Source organism: Furipterus horrens, unplaced genomic scaffold (assembly GCF_987537825.1).
Source record: "Furipterus horrens unplaced genomic scaffold, mFurHor1.1.pri manual_scaffold_6, whole genome shotgun sequence".
In the NCBI taxonomy this organism is placed as follows: domain Eukaryota; kingdom Metazoa; phylum Chordata; class Mammalia; order Chiroptera; family Furipteridae; genus Furipterus; species Furipterus horrens.
This window is the reverse complement of record NW_028327176.1, coordinates 165,499,061-165,515,497: the sequence shown is the minus strand read 5'-3', so window position 1 is coordinate 165,515,497 and position 16,437 is coordinate 165,499,061. Positions and strand designations below refer to the sequence as shown.

Sequence of the window (16,437 nt, the reverse complement as noted above, 5' to 3'; positions counted from 1 at the left end):
GCAAAGGTTAATAGGCTGGAATAAGGGTCAATTCTTTATTAGTGGCACATAAATCAATGCTAATGTTGTCTTTACTTTCAAATATTTTTTTGCTAATTCCTAGTCTCTATTCCATGATTGTCAGAAGGCTCTGGCTGGACACTGCTTGAAGAAATCATTTTAGAAACCCCTGCTTGCATTTTCCCATGAACTAACAAATACCTCGAGCCGATCTGTTTCTTTCTCAGAATATCAGTTTTCAAGATACCTAAAGGTATATGCAAATGTATTTTTTGGTACCAGAAAAAGATACTAATGTCCCTGATCCTTCTTCCAATTTTGCAATAGGAAAACGAAAAGTTGAACTGTATTAGCTTGGGAGTAGAGTTTATGCTAGGACAACACTGGCACCAGAAAAACTGAACATTTGACTTTCAAGCTCTAGCACTTTGAGTGATGGGCTGAAGAGAGGTCACAGTCAGGAAAAGACACAGCAGAACTGGGATCTACTGATGCATTTGCATCAAGTACCTGCAAGCACACTTATGAATAGGGCAGTGTTGCATATTGTAATGTATTTCTTTTGCTAATTTATTTAAAATAAATAAACATTTCTTAATTGGGTTAAATGTTTGGGGAGCACATACTTGTTGTCAGGCGCCTCTCCTGTAATATCTGGGAACCCTAATCCAAGAAACGGTTGTAGATGGAAGACACCCAAACCGGAGAATGAAGGTGTAGTGCTTAGTCTTAGTTACAGACCTGTGCATCCTCCTTCTTGGAAGTTGAAATAGCCATGGGCACAGTGGTCACATTTCTTCCCTGCCACTCCAGGCTGGCACCAACACTGACCACTCTCATCACAGTCAAAGGATTTAGACCCAAAGGAATTACAGTTGCAGGGAGCACACCCTCTTGTTGATTGTAGGCCAAAGGTTTCAGGCTGGCATAGGAAAGGAAAGAGAAGCATTACACTGAAATCAATTCACCCGCTATAGAACAGGATGCAGAGTACTAAAAGATCAGGGAGGGAAGAAAGAAGCCTAAGGGTTATGAAGGTTTCTTTACTAATGTTATGACAACTGAGATGCCACTCAAGCTAATGGAACATTTTTTTAATAATAGCCAAAGAGAAAAGTTCAATTACTTTGAAATTTCATCAAGATAAAGGCAGAATTAGGGCATTATCATTCGGTCTGATATATTTTCACTAGCCTTTCCCTACACTTCCTAAGATTCTAACAACACTGTGGAAATAAGCTATGGTTGATATTTTTATTTTAATTAAAAATTTTATTTGCTTAAATCCTAATAATCTGCACTGATTACTTTCAGATCTTATAAACTCCTTCTACTTGGTAAAAATACTTTCAATATTGATACCTGCAGCCTAAAGTTAAAATAAGTTATTTCTTTTAATATTTGATCTAACATTTTTAGATATCCATAAATATCTCTAATAATCACTATAGGGCTCACATTATAAATATAACTTACAGGTTATGCCTACACTGACAAAATAATTGGTTTGACAAACATCTAGTTTCTTGGGTTTTATCCTAAGAATAGAAATTGATTTATGAAATCATATATCGAAGATTGGGTAAATGAAGGATAACTTTTATACTCTGATGAGTTATTCATATACATATCTCATCTATTTATAACAAGTAACTTTCTATGGTCAAGTTTTCATTACTAGCCTTGGCTCACTTTCTTGAAATACATGCTATCAGACCTAGAGTGACTATAAGAAAATGTTGATGGATTAAAAATTACTCCTACTAGTAAGTGGGAAGCACATACTCTACTTTAAGTACGTCAAGGTCATCTTTTTAAATATAAAGTATGTCACACTGTTATATTTTAATCTAGAAAATTAGTCTCAGTAATTACTTTTTTGTAAAAATAATTCCTATGTTAGAATATCAGACTTAATAATTACTTCTTGGTAAAAATAAATCTTGCTACTTAATGTAAGCCACTCAAAGAGAAATGAATAAGCTGCTTTATATATTTTTGCCATTATTGTTAACAGTATTAAAATAATTTCTAGAAAACAAAATCACACTCAAATTATTCTTTTAAAATGACTGTAACTAAGAATAGTTTTCTATTTAAGATAGAAAATAGGTTGAATGAGTTTGATAACCATTTTGTATATATTTACTGTTGACTTTAGTTTTATTTCTAGTTCTAATTCAGATTTCACTACATGATTAAAGAAGAAAGCGCACATCAATTCTAAGAAGTGACCTAACACATAATATTAACATTAAATTCAAGTATAAAAGAAAAATTAAAACATAATGTTCTTTTAAAAAATTAGTGTAAAATTCTAGATACCTGACCCAGAGAAATAATCAGAATTGGGAAAATGGTTAAAGTACAAGCATGCCCATTACAATATTATTTATCATAGTGAATAACTGTAGAAGCACTCAAAGGTTCAATGTTAGAAGAAATTTGAATGAACAAAATATGATGCGTTCATGCTATGAAATGATATGCAATCATTAAATCCTGTTTTGAAGCAGATTTAATGACATGAATATGCTTAATATATAGCATTAAGTAAAATTTCAAAAAGCAGAATATAAAATTATATATACACTGTGATTCTAATTACATAGCTCTAACAACACACCTACAATTCAGATACACACAAATAGAAACATATATACATAGAAAAAAGGCTAAAACATAATATAATATATTTTTAAATATCTGAATCATAGAAGTAGTACTTTGCATTTGTTTTTATTTCCTAAATATTCTTGACTTAGAAATCTGAATTATAGAGATAGTACTTTATATTCATCTTTATTTCCCAAATTTTTCTTTACTTAGCATATTTACACACATGTATACACACATATACACTTTAATGGATAAATTAATAAAATATTAAGTAAACTTCCAAATCATAGTTATTAAAAAATTCCGAAGTTGATCATGTAAAGAAATGTACAAGAAAAAAATGTCTCTACCATACTTTTCTAATATCTAAATTACACAATTGAAAGGCTAAGTTATACCCAAACATTTATTACTAAATTTCAGTAATACAATTTTAACAAATTTGGTGTTCAAAAATGTATTTCAGAGACTAGAAAAAACCCTGAGGTAAACCAATTTAAGGAGCAAATATTCTTAGTAATCAAAATTAACGAGGAGAAACAAACATGGGAGAAAGTGTCAGTCAATTTCACTGCAAAGTTTGTTGAGTTCCATCCATTTTTCTTACTTGGGATAACAGTAATAACTAGAACTTACGTATTGTGCTATGTGCCCAGCACTGTTCTAAAGCCCTTTATAAACAGTAATTCATTTAATCCTCAAGACATCTGGGAGATGAATGTTACCACCTTTTTACAGAGTGGTGAAACTGAGGCACAGAAAAGTCAAGTGATTTGCCTAAGGTCTCCAGCTTGACAGTGGTGGCGTCAGGATTCCAAATCAGCCAGCCTGCCTTCAAAGTCTGTGCGCTGAACTCACACACTACTGCCTCAGAGAAAATGCGCTCTGGGGACAGAACACCACTTTATACAATAGAGCTGTAAGGTATGTAGCGAAAGGGCACTAATGGGAGTTGAATTTCTGCTAAATTTATACACTGGAAACATTGTGATCAGTTACCATGTCTTTCTTTAACTTTGTGTATGCATTTTCTCTTTAAAAACATAATCCCTTTTAAAGAGTTCTTCATTTAATAACAAAAGTGTTAATGATACCTAGCATTTACGAAGAACTCTCCCTATCTGTCTGCACTTTATGCACTGTTCTCAAGGCTGCCCTGAAGCAGTCATGGAGGTATCTAGACAGACCTTCCTGCAAGAGAGCCTGTAATGGGCAGTGTCACTGATGGACAGCCTCCAGCTTCCGTTCATCTGGAGCTCACACCAGGACTTGCATCTTCTAGTCAATGACTGATTACAATACAGTACTGGAACCTTTCTGCTCAAACTGGGATTCCTCCAACAGGCAGATTTTCTTCGGCATTTTCCATCGGCATGCCAAGAATTAGGATTTTGGCACAACGCACCAAATGAGGGTTTTCTACCCATGCTTTCCTTCCCTCTCTCCTTTCACATAGTCAGATCTGCACTGCAGCAGAAGGCTTCCTGAATACGCTGCTCCCTCCCTCTTCCTCCTTCACAGGCATTTTTCCCAGTTAAACTCTTGGCATTTGCCTCTTGGAAAATCCAAACAGATGAAAACCCCATGAAGGAGGTCCTACTAGAGATGAAGAAGCTGAATTACAGGAAGATTTAAGGAATTGTTTTTATAGCTAGGGACTTGACGGGAGGCAGTCTGAAATAAGAACTTGTTTCCTTAAAATGTCCATAGAGCCAAGAAATTAAACCACGCTTTTTTTCTTTGCTTTTTTACTATGCACGTCATTCTCACTTCCTTCTGGCCCCTACACTCTGCTCCTGCACAGGCTCCGATTCCACACTGGCAAGTCCTGTCTCCGGCTGCTCTGCAGTTTGGCTTCCCTCCTCCCTTCCTCCCAACATTTGTTTCATTTGTCCTTATGAGAAGGGGATCATCACAAATTATGTAGCAGAAAATATGCGTCCTTACTTTGTGTATATTGTACATTTACAGTGTGTAAAAATGTGTTCCTCCTGTTTGCTGTATCCTTTACCAAAATTATGGTGTGGACATGTAACCCAATCATTCATTATGCTGAAATTGTCAGGTGAATAAGCTGGATTTTCTCAGGCAAGTTCACTTTCTTTGCTGGATTTCCCTTTTTCTGTTCATTCATAGAAGTGAATTTGCTCCAAATGATGCCAGAGGCCCTTTCCACTTCTGAGATTAAAGGGGTTTTTTTTGCATAAATTATTCTTTGTTTTCTACACATCCATAGTTAATTAAAACTTTATTAACCTATGAACTTGAATATACTTTTGAAAACATAGATAGCTATTTTTAAAAGGCAAGGCTTCAATCAAAAGTTGTCTAGCTTTGGCGTTTGCAACTGGCACACTTAGCAACCATTTTTGGTAAAATCGCATCAGGGATGGTCAGCCGCAGCACACGGAACACAACATGCCAGGCAGGAGCCATGCAAGGCTTCTGGGATTACCCGAGCTGCGGACCAGTAGGCTCCCCGAGGGCACCCGCTGGAGCTGCTGGAACCCCACCTCTGGGGAGACCCCAGCATCAGCTGCGCTCTCCGTGGATGCTCTTCCTGTCGGTGCACCTGCCTGCCCAGGTTGCACTGTTTCCCTACGAAGCCTGATCTACAGACACATCTTCCTGTAGTACCACACTGTGGTGACACAGAGCCAATGGGATTGCAGTTGCAGAACGCACAGAATCGTTTCTCTGGGTCCCACCACATATTCGACTTTAAAAAGCCAAAAGAAAAATAAAAACAAATAAAAGAAAGAGCAATACAATATCATTCAAGAGACAGAAATATATGACATTTTCAAACTTCCTACAGAAACGCCTGCTTCTGTGTACCAGTCGCTAGCACCAGAAATACCTGGTTACGTGAGAAGTGGTACAAACCCAGCTGCTCTCACAGAAGAATCTCAAGGTCTTGCCCTACTGAAGGGAAGAGCAATTTGTTCAAGAACAAAGAACAAGAGTTTTTTATTATTGTTTAACTTTAGCAAAAGGATGTATCTAAAAGTTACCTCGATTAGTTCTCCACTGAAAAGTTTAAGTTGCATGCTCACTGGAAATAATATTTAAATGATGGCACTAGAACAAACAGTTTGCTAGAAGCAAGGCTATGTAAGGCACATTTTATTCTACCAAAAACGTAAAGGCAAAGAAAAGAACATTTTACTCTCCAAAGACTAGAGAGCAAATTTGTATCTTATTTGATTCAGAAACACCTGAAGTACTGTAAATACTGTATAAATTCACTGCCAAGGAAATATAGGTTGAAGATCAAATGCTAGTGTACAGTGAATTTTGTTCCATTTTGAGAAGCCATTTCAATGCTCACAGTAATTTCACATGTACAATTAGATAATCCTGAACCTTCCTTTCAATACACTAAGGTGTGCATCATCAAAAGCTAGTGAGACTTTTCAAGGCAGAAGTAATGAATTGCTTGGCTCCTACTCCTTACCTTACATTTGTCACATCGCTGGCCCTGCACATTAGCTCTGCATTCACACTGTCCTGTCCTAGTGTGGCAAACCTCGGAGAAGGAGCCATTGGCATTACAGTGACAAGCTGCAAAGAGAAGACAGATAAGTCATTTGGAAAAACTTTCTAATAGTCGTCATAGGTTTATTCAATAATAATATCCCCAAGATGATAAGATGAGCAACTATCTCTTAGAATAGAATGTTTCTTGACTTGCTAGATGAGCTGTTAGGCTTTTGGTCATTTGATCCTTACAAGTCTAAAAACTGGAAGATCAGTTCATGTAAAGCTTTAAAACAGTACCTGGCACATCATATGCTATTGCAATGTTAATGTCATCATTACTATTCCAATGCTGAGAATGAAGACACTGAAATTCAAAGAAGCCATAACTCTACAAGGCCACAGGATTGGTAGGTGACATAGCTGAGTCCAGAAACTCAGTCCTGTGACTCCAGGTAAATGTTCTTTCAATCACTTCTCCAGCTGTTTCACCTCTTTATAGATATATTGGGGTAGCACTTAAGATATTATAACTCCATTTAAAGTAATGCATATTAGCTCTAGTGCTAAAATAATTTGAGATTATCAAAATCAATAGCACCCATAGCATGATATTAATGCCATTATTAAACATTATTTTTTCAATTTAATAATTATTTACTATGCATCTGTTGTGTTAAGCTCAAAATATAAACTTGAGAAGAAAATAACATATCTGAACATATATACACACACATATATACCTTTAAGATTAGAAAGTATGTAAGATAAAAATATTTAAGTGTACCAGAAATATAACATAATTTTTAAAAATAATTTTTATTTTATAATTTTTATACTATCTCCAAAGATAAAAGTACATTGGGTTTAAATAATCATTTGTCATTTCTGTGTTTGATGTTATTATGAAACATATATTAATCTAAAAATTAAGTGGCTTTCTCATAAATGTAACAGTAATTAATGGCGTACTTCATACTCTATATTTTCAATGGTATATATAATTGCATTGATACTAGAATAGAAAATATAAGAGGGGAGACAATATGGGAATTTAGATTATTCATAGATTGTTTTTGTAAATGTATAATATTTCATGTTTCTGGATACTTTGACCTAAAATATAACTCATAAATATGTTAGAAATAGCTACTCCATCATCTTATGCTATTATTCTGTCCATCTTGTTCCAGATTCTACTTGGTGTTTCCTTCAGTGTCTACCACCTTCACAGGGCTGAGTGGGTGCTGAGGGCCAGGCCCCATCTGCAGCCGGTCACCTTCCTCAGGCGATGGCTCAAGGGGAGTCAATATTTGGGGGGTGAGAACAAAGCTGAAGAAAACATTTCCTTTATCCATTTCATTTGAACACTAGAATTACTGCATATTCTTTTAATTTCTTTATGGAAATTTCTTATATATATTATACATAAATATGTTAAAATCTCAATAATTTAGAATTTAGACACCAATTTTTCTTAGAGTGGGGAATATGAGATTATTATTACTTTTTTTTTTTAACTGTGTGGTTGCCTCTCACTTGCGCCCCCAACTGGGGACCTGACATGCAACCTAGTAATGTGCCCTAGCTGGGAATCGAACCAGCGACACTTGGCTCGCAGGCTGACGCTCAATCCACTGAGCCATAGCAGCCAGGGCTTTATGAGATTATTTTTACCATAATTAATGTCATCCTAAAAATAATGAAAGCAATACAGATATTTAAAGTGACATTTTAAATAAAGTGTATGGCATTGATGCCTTTTTTATTTAATAATAAATATTGACAACTTAAAAATAACAAAAGCAATATAAAACTTTTAAGTGGCATTTTTGAAGAAATGTAAGGCACTTAAACACTATACATAAATTTAAAAAGCAAAATATATTTCTTTGTATTGGTGTACTTTTCATGAACAAATGTAGGGGAAACTAAAATAATGCTTTATTATGAATTTTCTTCTCTTGAGGGAAGTCTTGAGGGCATAGAAGAACTATTATGTGTATACAAATTATCCAAATAGAGAATAAATTAGTTTCTTATATTTTTAATCTTAATTACATACTGAAGAGTATTAAAAACCATAATTATGTCTATTGCTCATGACAAGTGGTATTAAAATTGGTGATGATTTCATACCATATTCTTCTGTGTGTTCTTAAGGCTTCATGTCACAGACCCCCAATGTACCCAGACCTTTTGTTTGACCAAATATAACGCAGTTTCAGAGGAGGTCAGCTTAGCTGTTGTTTAGATGCCAGCCACCCAGTGGTTATGTGGAATATCTTGTTTAACGAAAGGATCTGCAGTTAATAGTATCTTACAGGCACCTGCCAACCTGTATTTTTGTCTTTATTCCCATAGACGTGCTAAGGCTTTTCTTGCTTTGCTAACTCCTGACAGTGTCATTGGTGCTGAATATTGTTTCACACCTAAGGTCTGCTTACACGCGCTAACTTCTGACCCTTAGGTGAGCCACTTCAGCATTTTTACTTCCATTTCTGCCCAGAAGGCAGAAATACCTGACATCTGTTCTAAAATAATCATAAAGGCCTATTGAAATAGTGGAGGCACATTTAGGTTATGTGGCATTTCTTTAATGTATTTCAGGAAAGCTAGAATGAAAATGCCATGATTATAGATGCTGAGGATAATAAGTTGATTTATAACTCTTGACATAAAACAAGTTTCCCTAGGGTAGAATCTTAAGAAATTTGAAAAAAAGGTAAGATGTCGCATTTTAGGTGAAGTGTTCCACAGAGACTATTCTGACTTTGAGATTCAGACCTTCTAGACATTCTGCCTTCAGACCAATCCTGGACACTTATGATTTAGTGGCCATTGTCGGTTTTGCTTCTGCCAATAAAGTCTTAATTAGTTACATACTGTCTTTTAAAATAGAGTCATTTTTTACAAAGAAAAAAAATAGTGAAAGAATCTCCTCAAATTTTTGGAGGGACTTATTGGAAAACAGAAAAAGAGTTTCATTAAATGATTAACACAGCCCTCAAATTAGCAAACCGGATACTCACAGCCACCACAAACAGTGCTACAGAAGGAGCTACCTTCTATGAGTCTCCCAAGCACCAGGCAGTTCACTGGATACTATCTGTGGGCTAGATCCTTTAGACCACTCAGAAAATTATGGCCCTTTCTGTGAGTGATAAAACTGAGTCTCAGTGAGGTCAAATGACTTGCTCAGGCTCACATAGTTAGAAAGGGCAGAGCCTAGATGACGTGTTTGAATGGGACAATTTCTTAAGCTCCTTATGATTTTACACAGATGCCATAAACCCACAGTGTTTAAAAGCCCTCCTGAGCCTGTTGAATTTTTTCTTTAAAAAATAATCGATTTACAGATGATAACTAATAAATGCCAATTATTCCAGAGTGCTTTGTTTTTGATTCAACAAATTGTCATCTTCAAATAACAAGAAGCTGACATTCATCTTACAAATCTATGAGCAGAGAGACCTTTCTTACTGAATGCGTGTCCTCCCAGGTCTTTGGTGCTTACAGCAGAGACAATAACAGAGACTAGATCTCCAGTGGTTTCTATATTTTTGCAGCTCCTGGGACCCCACTGAATGACTGCAAGAGTCCTTTCTTACCCTGTGCAGCTGGCAGGAGTAAACTGCTGGGCTGATACTTGCTCTGCTTAAAGATTACGACAGCAGATGAAGTTGACTATGGCAGCGTAAAGCACTTGAGGGTTAACGTAGTCTAACGTTCCATTTCACTCTCCACAACAAGCTCTCCCTTGTATAGTATATTAACACTAATATAAAGCACGTGCAAATTCTTTGCAACACTGTATAATAGAGCTAAGGAGGAGAAGATGAGGGGGGGATGTACTGACTATAGGAATGAAGCCCTATAATAGCTAATTTTGTGGAAGGACAATAGATAACATTCTATGTATACTCCTAAGGTGAAGATTAATCACTTAACAATTACACATACCAGTGTGTAAAAATACTGGCAAAATTTTACAACTATGATGGAATGTAAGAATGTAAGGTTCACATATGAAAGGAATGCAAATTCACAACTACAGATAGATACTAATAAAATTATGTGGGCAGATAAATTTATGATTAAACTTGTGATAAACAATAAAGAGATCTTACCTATTTTCCAGATTCTTCTTTTTTTGCTATGGACATAAGTTTATTTTAAAATATTTGTTCCACATGTAAACAGAAATATGTGTATCATTTGAAAAACAATGGCACTTCAACAATACATCAACTTTCAGATGATTTACTTTGTTAGTAAAAAATATTTTAGGATATGTAGACTGTGTTTATAGGCTGTGCATCTATCATACATGTATTACACACAATTTACTACTCTCCAATCTCACTCAAGAACTCATCAGCTACTTTGAGGTGCAATGCATCAATTCTGTCAGGAGCATCAATAGTTCAGGACTTACGTTGACAGTTCTTTGCATCAACTGCGTCTCCAAAATATCCATCAGCGCAGAGCTCACAGTACCGGCCTGTTGTACCTGGCTTACATATCAGGCAGGAGCCAGACAAGCTGTCACAGCTGCCAGGGATGGAGAAGTCAAGGTTGTCATTGCATTGGCATAGCTGACATGATCCTCCAGATACAGAAGGCTGTCCAAAATAGCCTTCTGCACACCTGAGGTGAAAAATTTCATCAGTGAGTCTTTGGGAGGAATTAATGAAACCCGTCGGGTTAATGCTTATGTATTTTTCACACCGCCTCTCTCCCAGGATATGTTTTCCTTTTGTGTGTTCCTTTTCTCAAATGCAAGGTGATTAAAAAATGTTTTCCCACCAATGCAGTGTAGATACAAGATGAAATCCTGCCAGCCCCACTAGTAATTAGATTTCAGCAAGAAAAAAAATCTTGTTACTGGCACTGAAGACGAGACCAAAGCATAATAAGAAATCTGCTCTTGGCACTCTAGAGGAATCTGGGTCCACGTCAGAAAGCCTTTGTAGTACAACACATCACATGCATATGCTCCAATTGTTATTTTTTTCTGTACAAATACGTAAGGTTCACATTTCTTTTCTTTGTTTGTGTTGCAAGAGCTTGTTATGAGAAAACAGGTTCACCAAGAAATTCAGTAGTGAGAATCCAAAATTTATTAAACTGAAAATTATAACTCAAAAGGCTCTCATTATTATTTGTGTGGAAGCTATGGGTATCTCTGCATTAATAATAGGTTTGTGTGTATTTACATATTGACACAGAGGCAGATTTCCACTGAAGAGTCTTTACACAGAGGCACATATGCCTGTATATTATGGTAACATGCCAAAGGATAATGCTGAGCAGTGCCCACAACTCATATTAGCAAATCCCGTGTTTTTTGTTTTTGTTTTTTTTTTAAGAACTGAACACTATTTTAGATACTGGAAAAACAAAAGTTTATTTATGAAGCATGGCAGGATTTAAAAAATTACAGTATAATAAGATCCTTTTTCATGTTACATTTTCAAATGTTACTTCCTGTTACAGATGCACGAATACATCTTTATAGGAAGCACCTATTTATATTCTGCTCTATCTTCTCTCTCAGTTGTGTTTGCTCATGCTTCCTATTAAGCCCCACTTAGCAAAAGAGAAGCAAAACAATGTATCTGAAATGTTATGGTCAGGCTAGCTCTGTTATCTGTGCTGGCTTAGCAGAATAAATAGTCTTTTTCAGCAAGGGTCAAAATTGAAGGGGAACAAAAAGAATGTGGGAGAATACAGTTTCTATAGTACACTACTTTTATGCTCATCTACTCACAGATGTGTGTCATCGTGTAGAGAAATGTTCTCTACCATTGGAAACAAAAATGCTTTAAATCCAGTGTATTGTATGAGGATATTTTAATATCACCACAATTATAGTGCTGTCATTAATTTGGTAAGATACATTAATTATTCTAAGTTTTCTAGAACATTTATAGATGCTACAATAGTCTTGCAGAGTCAACCTTTTATCATATTTTTAAAATGAGATTTTTAAAAACTATTCACAAAATATGAATTGTGAAAGTCATTGTATAAATATTGCTTGGGAAAACATTGCCACCCACAATCTTATAGATCTTATTATCTTTTGTAAGATTTGAACTAACACGTGAGTGCTAAAAATCCACCCCCCGCCCCAGTCACTTCAGGAGTGGTGTTTGACAAAGAAAATAGAAAGATCCTTTTAAATTTTAACCTAATTCTTCTTGCCTCACTTGATATTCAGAGCTTATGATCACATCCACATATATTCACATCTCATTTTGTTTATCATTAAGAGACTGACTTCACTCCACTAGAATAACAATATACAAAGACCATTATCACAGCCTACAAATACCCATTATTTCCAGTTCACTTTCCTCAACATGACTTACTGCCCTCAGGAGAGATGGTATTACATAACAAGATCTGCTAATTTTTCTTAACATAGATACCAATGAGTAAGTCCAAAATTCTCCCACAATGAAAAAAAGTCGCCTTGGTCCATGAAAAAGCAACTAATTTTATATACAGTAACTGAAGAAACATCTAGAAGCATCTGCCTTTTTTGTTGTTCTTGTAGGACATATAAGAAAACTTACTGAATACACATGATAGATAATTCATATGCCACTTTATTGAAAGTGTGCATTCAGGTTTTATTACTGATGTGTGTGTGTGTGTTTCTACACATAGGATAAAACTCTTCAATATTTATAAAAATGTTTTGATAGAAATTAAGAAATAATTCTAGGGTCAGTAAATACAATACTGCTAACCATATAACTTTTATTAATATCAATAATGTTTTATAGTTTAATCAAGTTGGACTCATCTAATAAAAATTAATGTAAATCATAGTCTTTTGGACCTTTTCAGCTTCTCAGAATTTCACTCTACCAACATTAGAATTAATTAAAAACCTCAAGTCCTCTCATTTTCATAGGTAAGGCAGAAGAATTAAAAACAAAATATTTATTGGATTCCTTGCTAGAGAGGAACACCTTGACATAACAAAGTCACTGTGCTTTTCCACATTTGCTACATTTTTCAAGAGAAATTAGAGTATTTTAGAAAAAGACCCTTTAAATGTAGATGGCACTCCAGATAATACATGTAGTTATGTAATATGGTTCCTACCTGTTCTTCTTCAAACATCTACAGGGCACTTTTATGATACTAATATAAATAAAGCACAGTCTTTGTACTATAGTCCATGAAGAAAAAAGACATACTAAAAAATGCAGCACTGAATTGCTAGAGATAAGCAAATATTGTTCTGGAAGCATAGAAAGGGGTCAGATTAGGATTAATTAAAGACCCTTTCAGGATGATAGAGCTAAATTTTAAGAGTTGAGCAGACAGAGGAGTGGAAAGGTTGCAATATTCCAGGCAGAGGGAATAGAACTGACAAAGGCCAGAGTATAAATGCAAATGACCGTGCAATAATCCTGTATTCTTATTATCTTCCATTTGGCTGAACCAGCTAAAGACTGCTTATACGGTATTTTTCTGCAAATTAGAAAAGAAAGGGCCTCTCTGGGCATGTACAGAAAAATGAAGAGATAGTGGGCGCTGCTGGGCACTGAGGCACGAAACAGCAGATGTGTTGGCAAAAAAGAGGCACACTGGATTTGACCCCCCAATGTGTCCCTTGACTGAGTTCTTTTGTGCAGTATGCAAACTCTGAAAGCACATGCGTAGTCCTTTGAAAACTCACACCGAGTCACAGTCTTGCTAATGGCATCACCAAGTTAGTATGTGTCTCTCTATTCTCTTATTTCTGCAACCCCATGCTCTGCACCCAGGATTCAAGGGCTCAGGAGACTGAAACATGAGTAGAATGTCACCAGCACAGTGATCAGATGACAATTAAACTTGATTCAGAGTCAGGCATTTCTGAAGCAGAGAACATCTCACTGGGATTTGGGTATTAAAATTTAAAAAACAATGCTTTGACATTGACTATGAATCATGTGGATAAAACTGTCAGTGAATTTTCCAAATATTAAGCAATTAGATTCAAAAACCTTCTGCATTCTCAGCAGCAATTGTGAAATTAAGGTTGACTATTACCTTTCCCTTCACTTAAGGAGGAGTTGTTAAAAGTTGGCCAGCTGGGACGGGACAGGCTTTAAGGGGTCCATGTAGTCTATCAATTTTCATATGGTACTATGGCTCCCACTGGATGAACTTGCCACAGTCTTTTTAATGTGTTTGTCCGTGATGTGTGATACATTGCTGAGGCTACAAACTTATTCTGAAAATAGCTTAAAGCCTAGTAGAGCAGGTATCGTTAACACTTAGTTCACTTTTTTTCTCCATGTTCTTTTTAATTTCTCTTGATGCTCCTACACTTATCCCTTTTTGCCTATCCAGATTCTATCTCCTTGTTTTTCTATTTTTTCCTCCTCTTGTCCAGATGATAAATGACTAGAACCTTAGCAAATTGCCATGATAAAAACTTCCTCATTCACTGTTTTCTTATTTATTTGTTTTAAAACGTTTCTCAAAGGAAAGCAGTGATATCTCCAAGTATGGGTGTTTTGGCTCCAAGCAAGAGTTTCTTAAAACTCTAACTAGAGCTCTACATGCAACAGAATAGCAATCAATATTTTACTGTATCCTGTTTTTGCTCTCTTTTCTTTTTCATGATTTTCCTTCATTCTCTCAATTCAAGCAGCAAGGCCCTCTTATACTACATGACAGAGTGAAGGGATCCAACAGGCAAGAAAGAAGAAACATATAAATGTTCAGGATTTCAGGCCCCAAAAGTCACTGTTTTTATGAATTTGGCACCTCCTCTTACATGTAAACCTCAAAGAGAAAATGGGATAGAGATGGAAAGGCAGAAGAGGAGTAGTGATGAGAACAGAGATGTTGGTGAGTTCCAGGGTGGAATGAAAGCAGCAGAATGAGTCCCATGTCCCTGAGTGGTATAAAAAGAGTGGATGGAGTTATCAGACGTGAAGGGAAAAGTAACCAAGAGGACATGGAAAAAGAAGAGGTCAGAAGAAACATCTGGAAGAATTACTCCAGTATATGGAGTTGGCCCCACTATATGTTCATTGCCTAAAATACACACTCAGCCATGTATGCATACACGTATGTGTGTGTACACACACACTCAAGCACTCCAGCCTTTTGGTACTAAGTAACTTGTTAGAACTTGGGTGTAAGCCTGGAAGTGGGGAGAAGAGGAAAAAGATGTAATTTTTAAAAAATGGAGATATAATTGACATATAACATTGTGTTGCTTGATAGATTATGTTCCAAAGCTCTCACAGCTTCTTTCTATGGCTAATTAAGTATCAGCCTAGAAATTGAATTGAGATAAAGAATGTAAAGTTATAATTCTTGCTCACCTGAGCTGTACTCTGAGATGCCTTCTTGCAATATCATATAAGCAGGAACTGGATGGTCACATAAAACTCAAAAACATTGAGTTCAACTACTTGAACAGATCTCCTCACTCCAGGACATGTCAGAACTTTTAACATGTTCATAGGTACTTCCCAAGCTTATGTGATCACAGAACTCTATTCCAAGAACATCTACAGCTTGGAAAACACTGATTTTATTTAGATGATGTGCATAACCTGATTACAACAATTACTTACAGAATAGTTTTGATGATGAGACTTTAGTATTTCCTCCTCACCTTAACCCTTATTCCACCTCCCTTCCACTGAAGCCTATACATTTTAGAAAATGTTTCTCCTGAACATTTTTGGACCCCACTAAGGGACTTCATGGTTTATTTTAATACAGAGAAATGATAAAACCTAAATATTCTTGGAAAATCCTAATCCAAATCCTTCCTAGAAAAATATACAACCCCAACCTCTATATAATAATAACTTGAGACTATGTTTGATTGAGAAACCTGAACTGGAGATAAGACGTGCCTTTTGATAAGCTTCATATGAATGTTTTCATCTTTCTTTAACCAGATTAATAAAGATTTTAGACATGAAGTCATGCTTTTTGTCAGGTATTTCTCTCCTTGGTGATGTTTATTATTCAGATTAGAATTCTCTCCAGAATCCATTCAACCATTCCCACCCCCGTTAAAGATGTGAGTTGCATGAGGGCAAGAATTGTAGGGTGCATCTGTTTATATGCTCTGTCTAGAACCCTGTGCCTAGCACATGGCAGTTGCTAAATAAATGTTTCTTAAATAAAATGTAAGATTTCAAATTGTAAATGGCATAGAAACTATTGTCTGACATGTATAGAAAATACAGAGCATGAAGCAAATCAATATAAATACATCAGAGACTATGTTCACCTATATAAGTGGATTTACTGGCTTTAAATGACAGAGCAGCTAAAAAGAAAAAAAAATTTCCTGTC

General features: G+C 35.7%; 1 protein-coding gene across 1 annotated transcript in view; it reads right to left on the bottom strand.

Annotated features, from left to right (window-relative positions):
- LAMA2 (laminin subunit alpha 2) overlaps nucleotides 1–16,437 on the bottom strand; it is a 521,547-nt gene that overhangs the window by 175,420 nt on the left and 329,690 nt on the right. The window contains exons 19-21 of the mRNA XM_090279831.1: nucleotides 10,538–10,749; nucleotides 6,077–6,183; nucleotides 742–922 (exon numbers count right to left, since the gene is read on the bottom strand). Coding sequence (XP_090135957.1) covers nucleotides 742–922; nucleotides 6,077–6,183; nucleotides 10,538–10,749 — 500 coding nt within the window. The remainder of the gene's footprint in view (nucleotides 1–741; nucleotides 923–6,076; nucleotides 6,184–10,537; nucleotides 10,750–16,437) is intronic.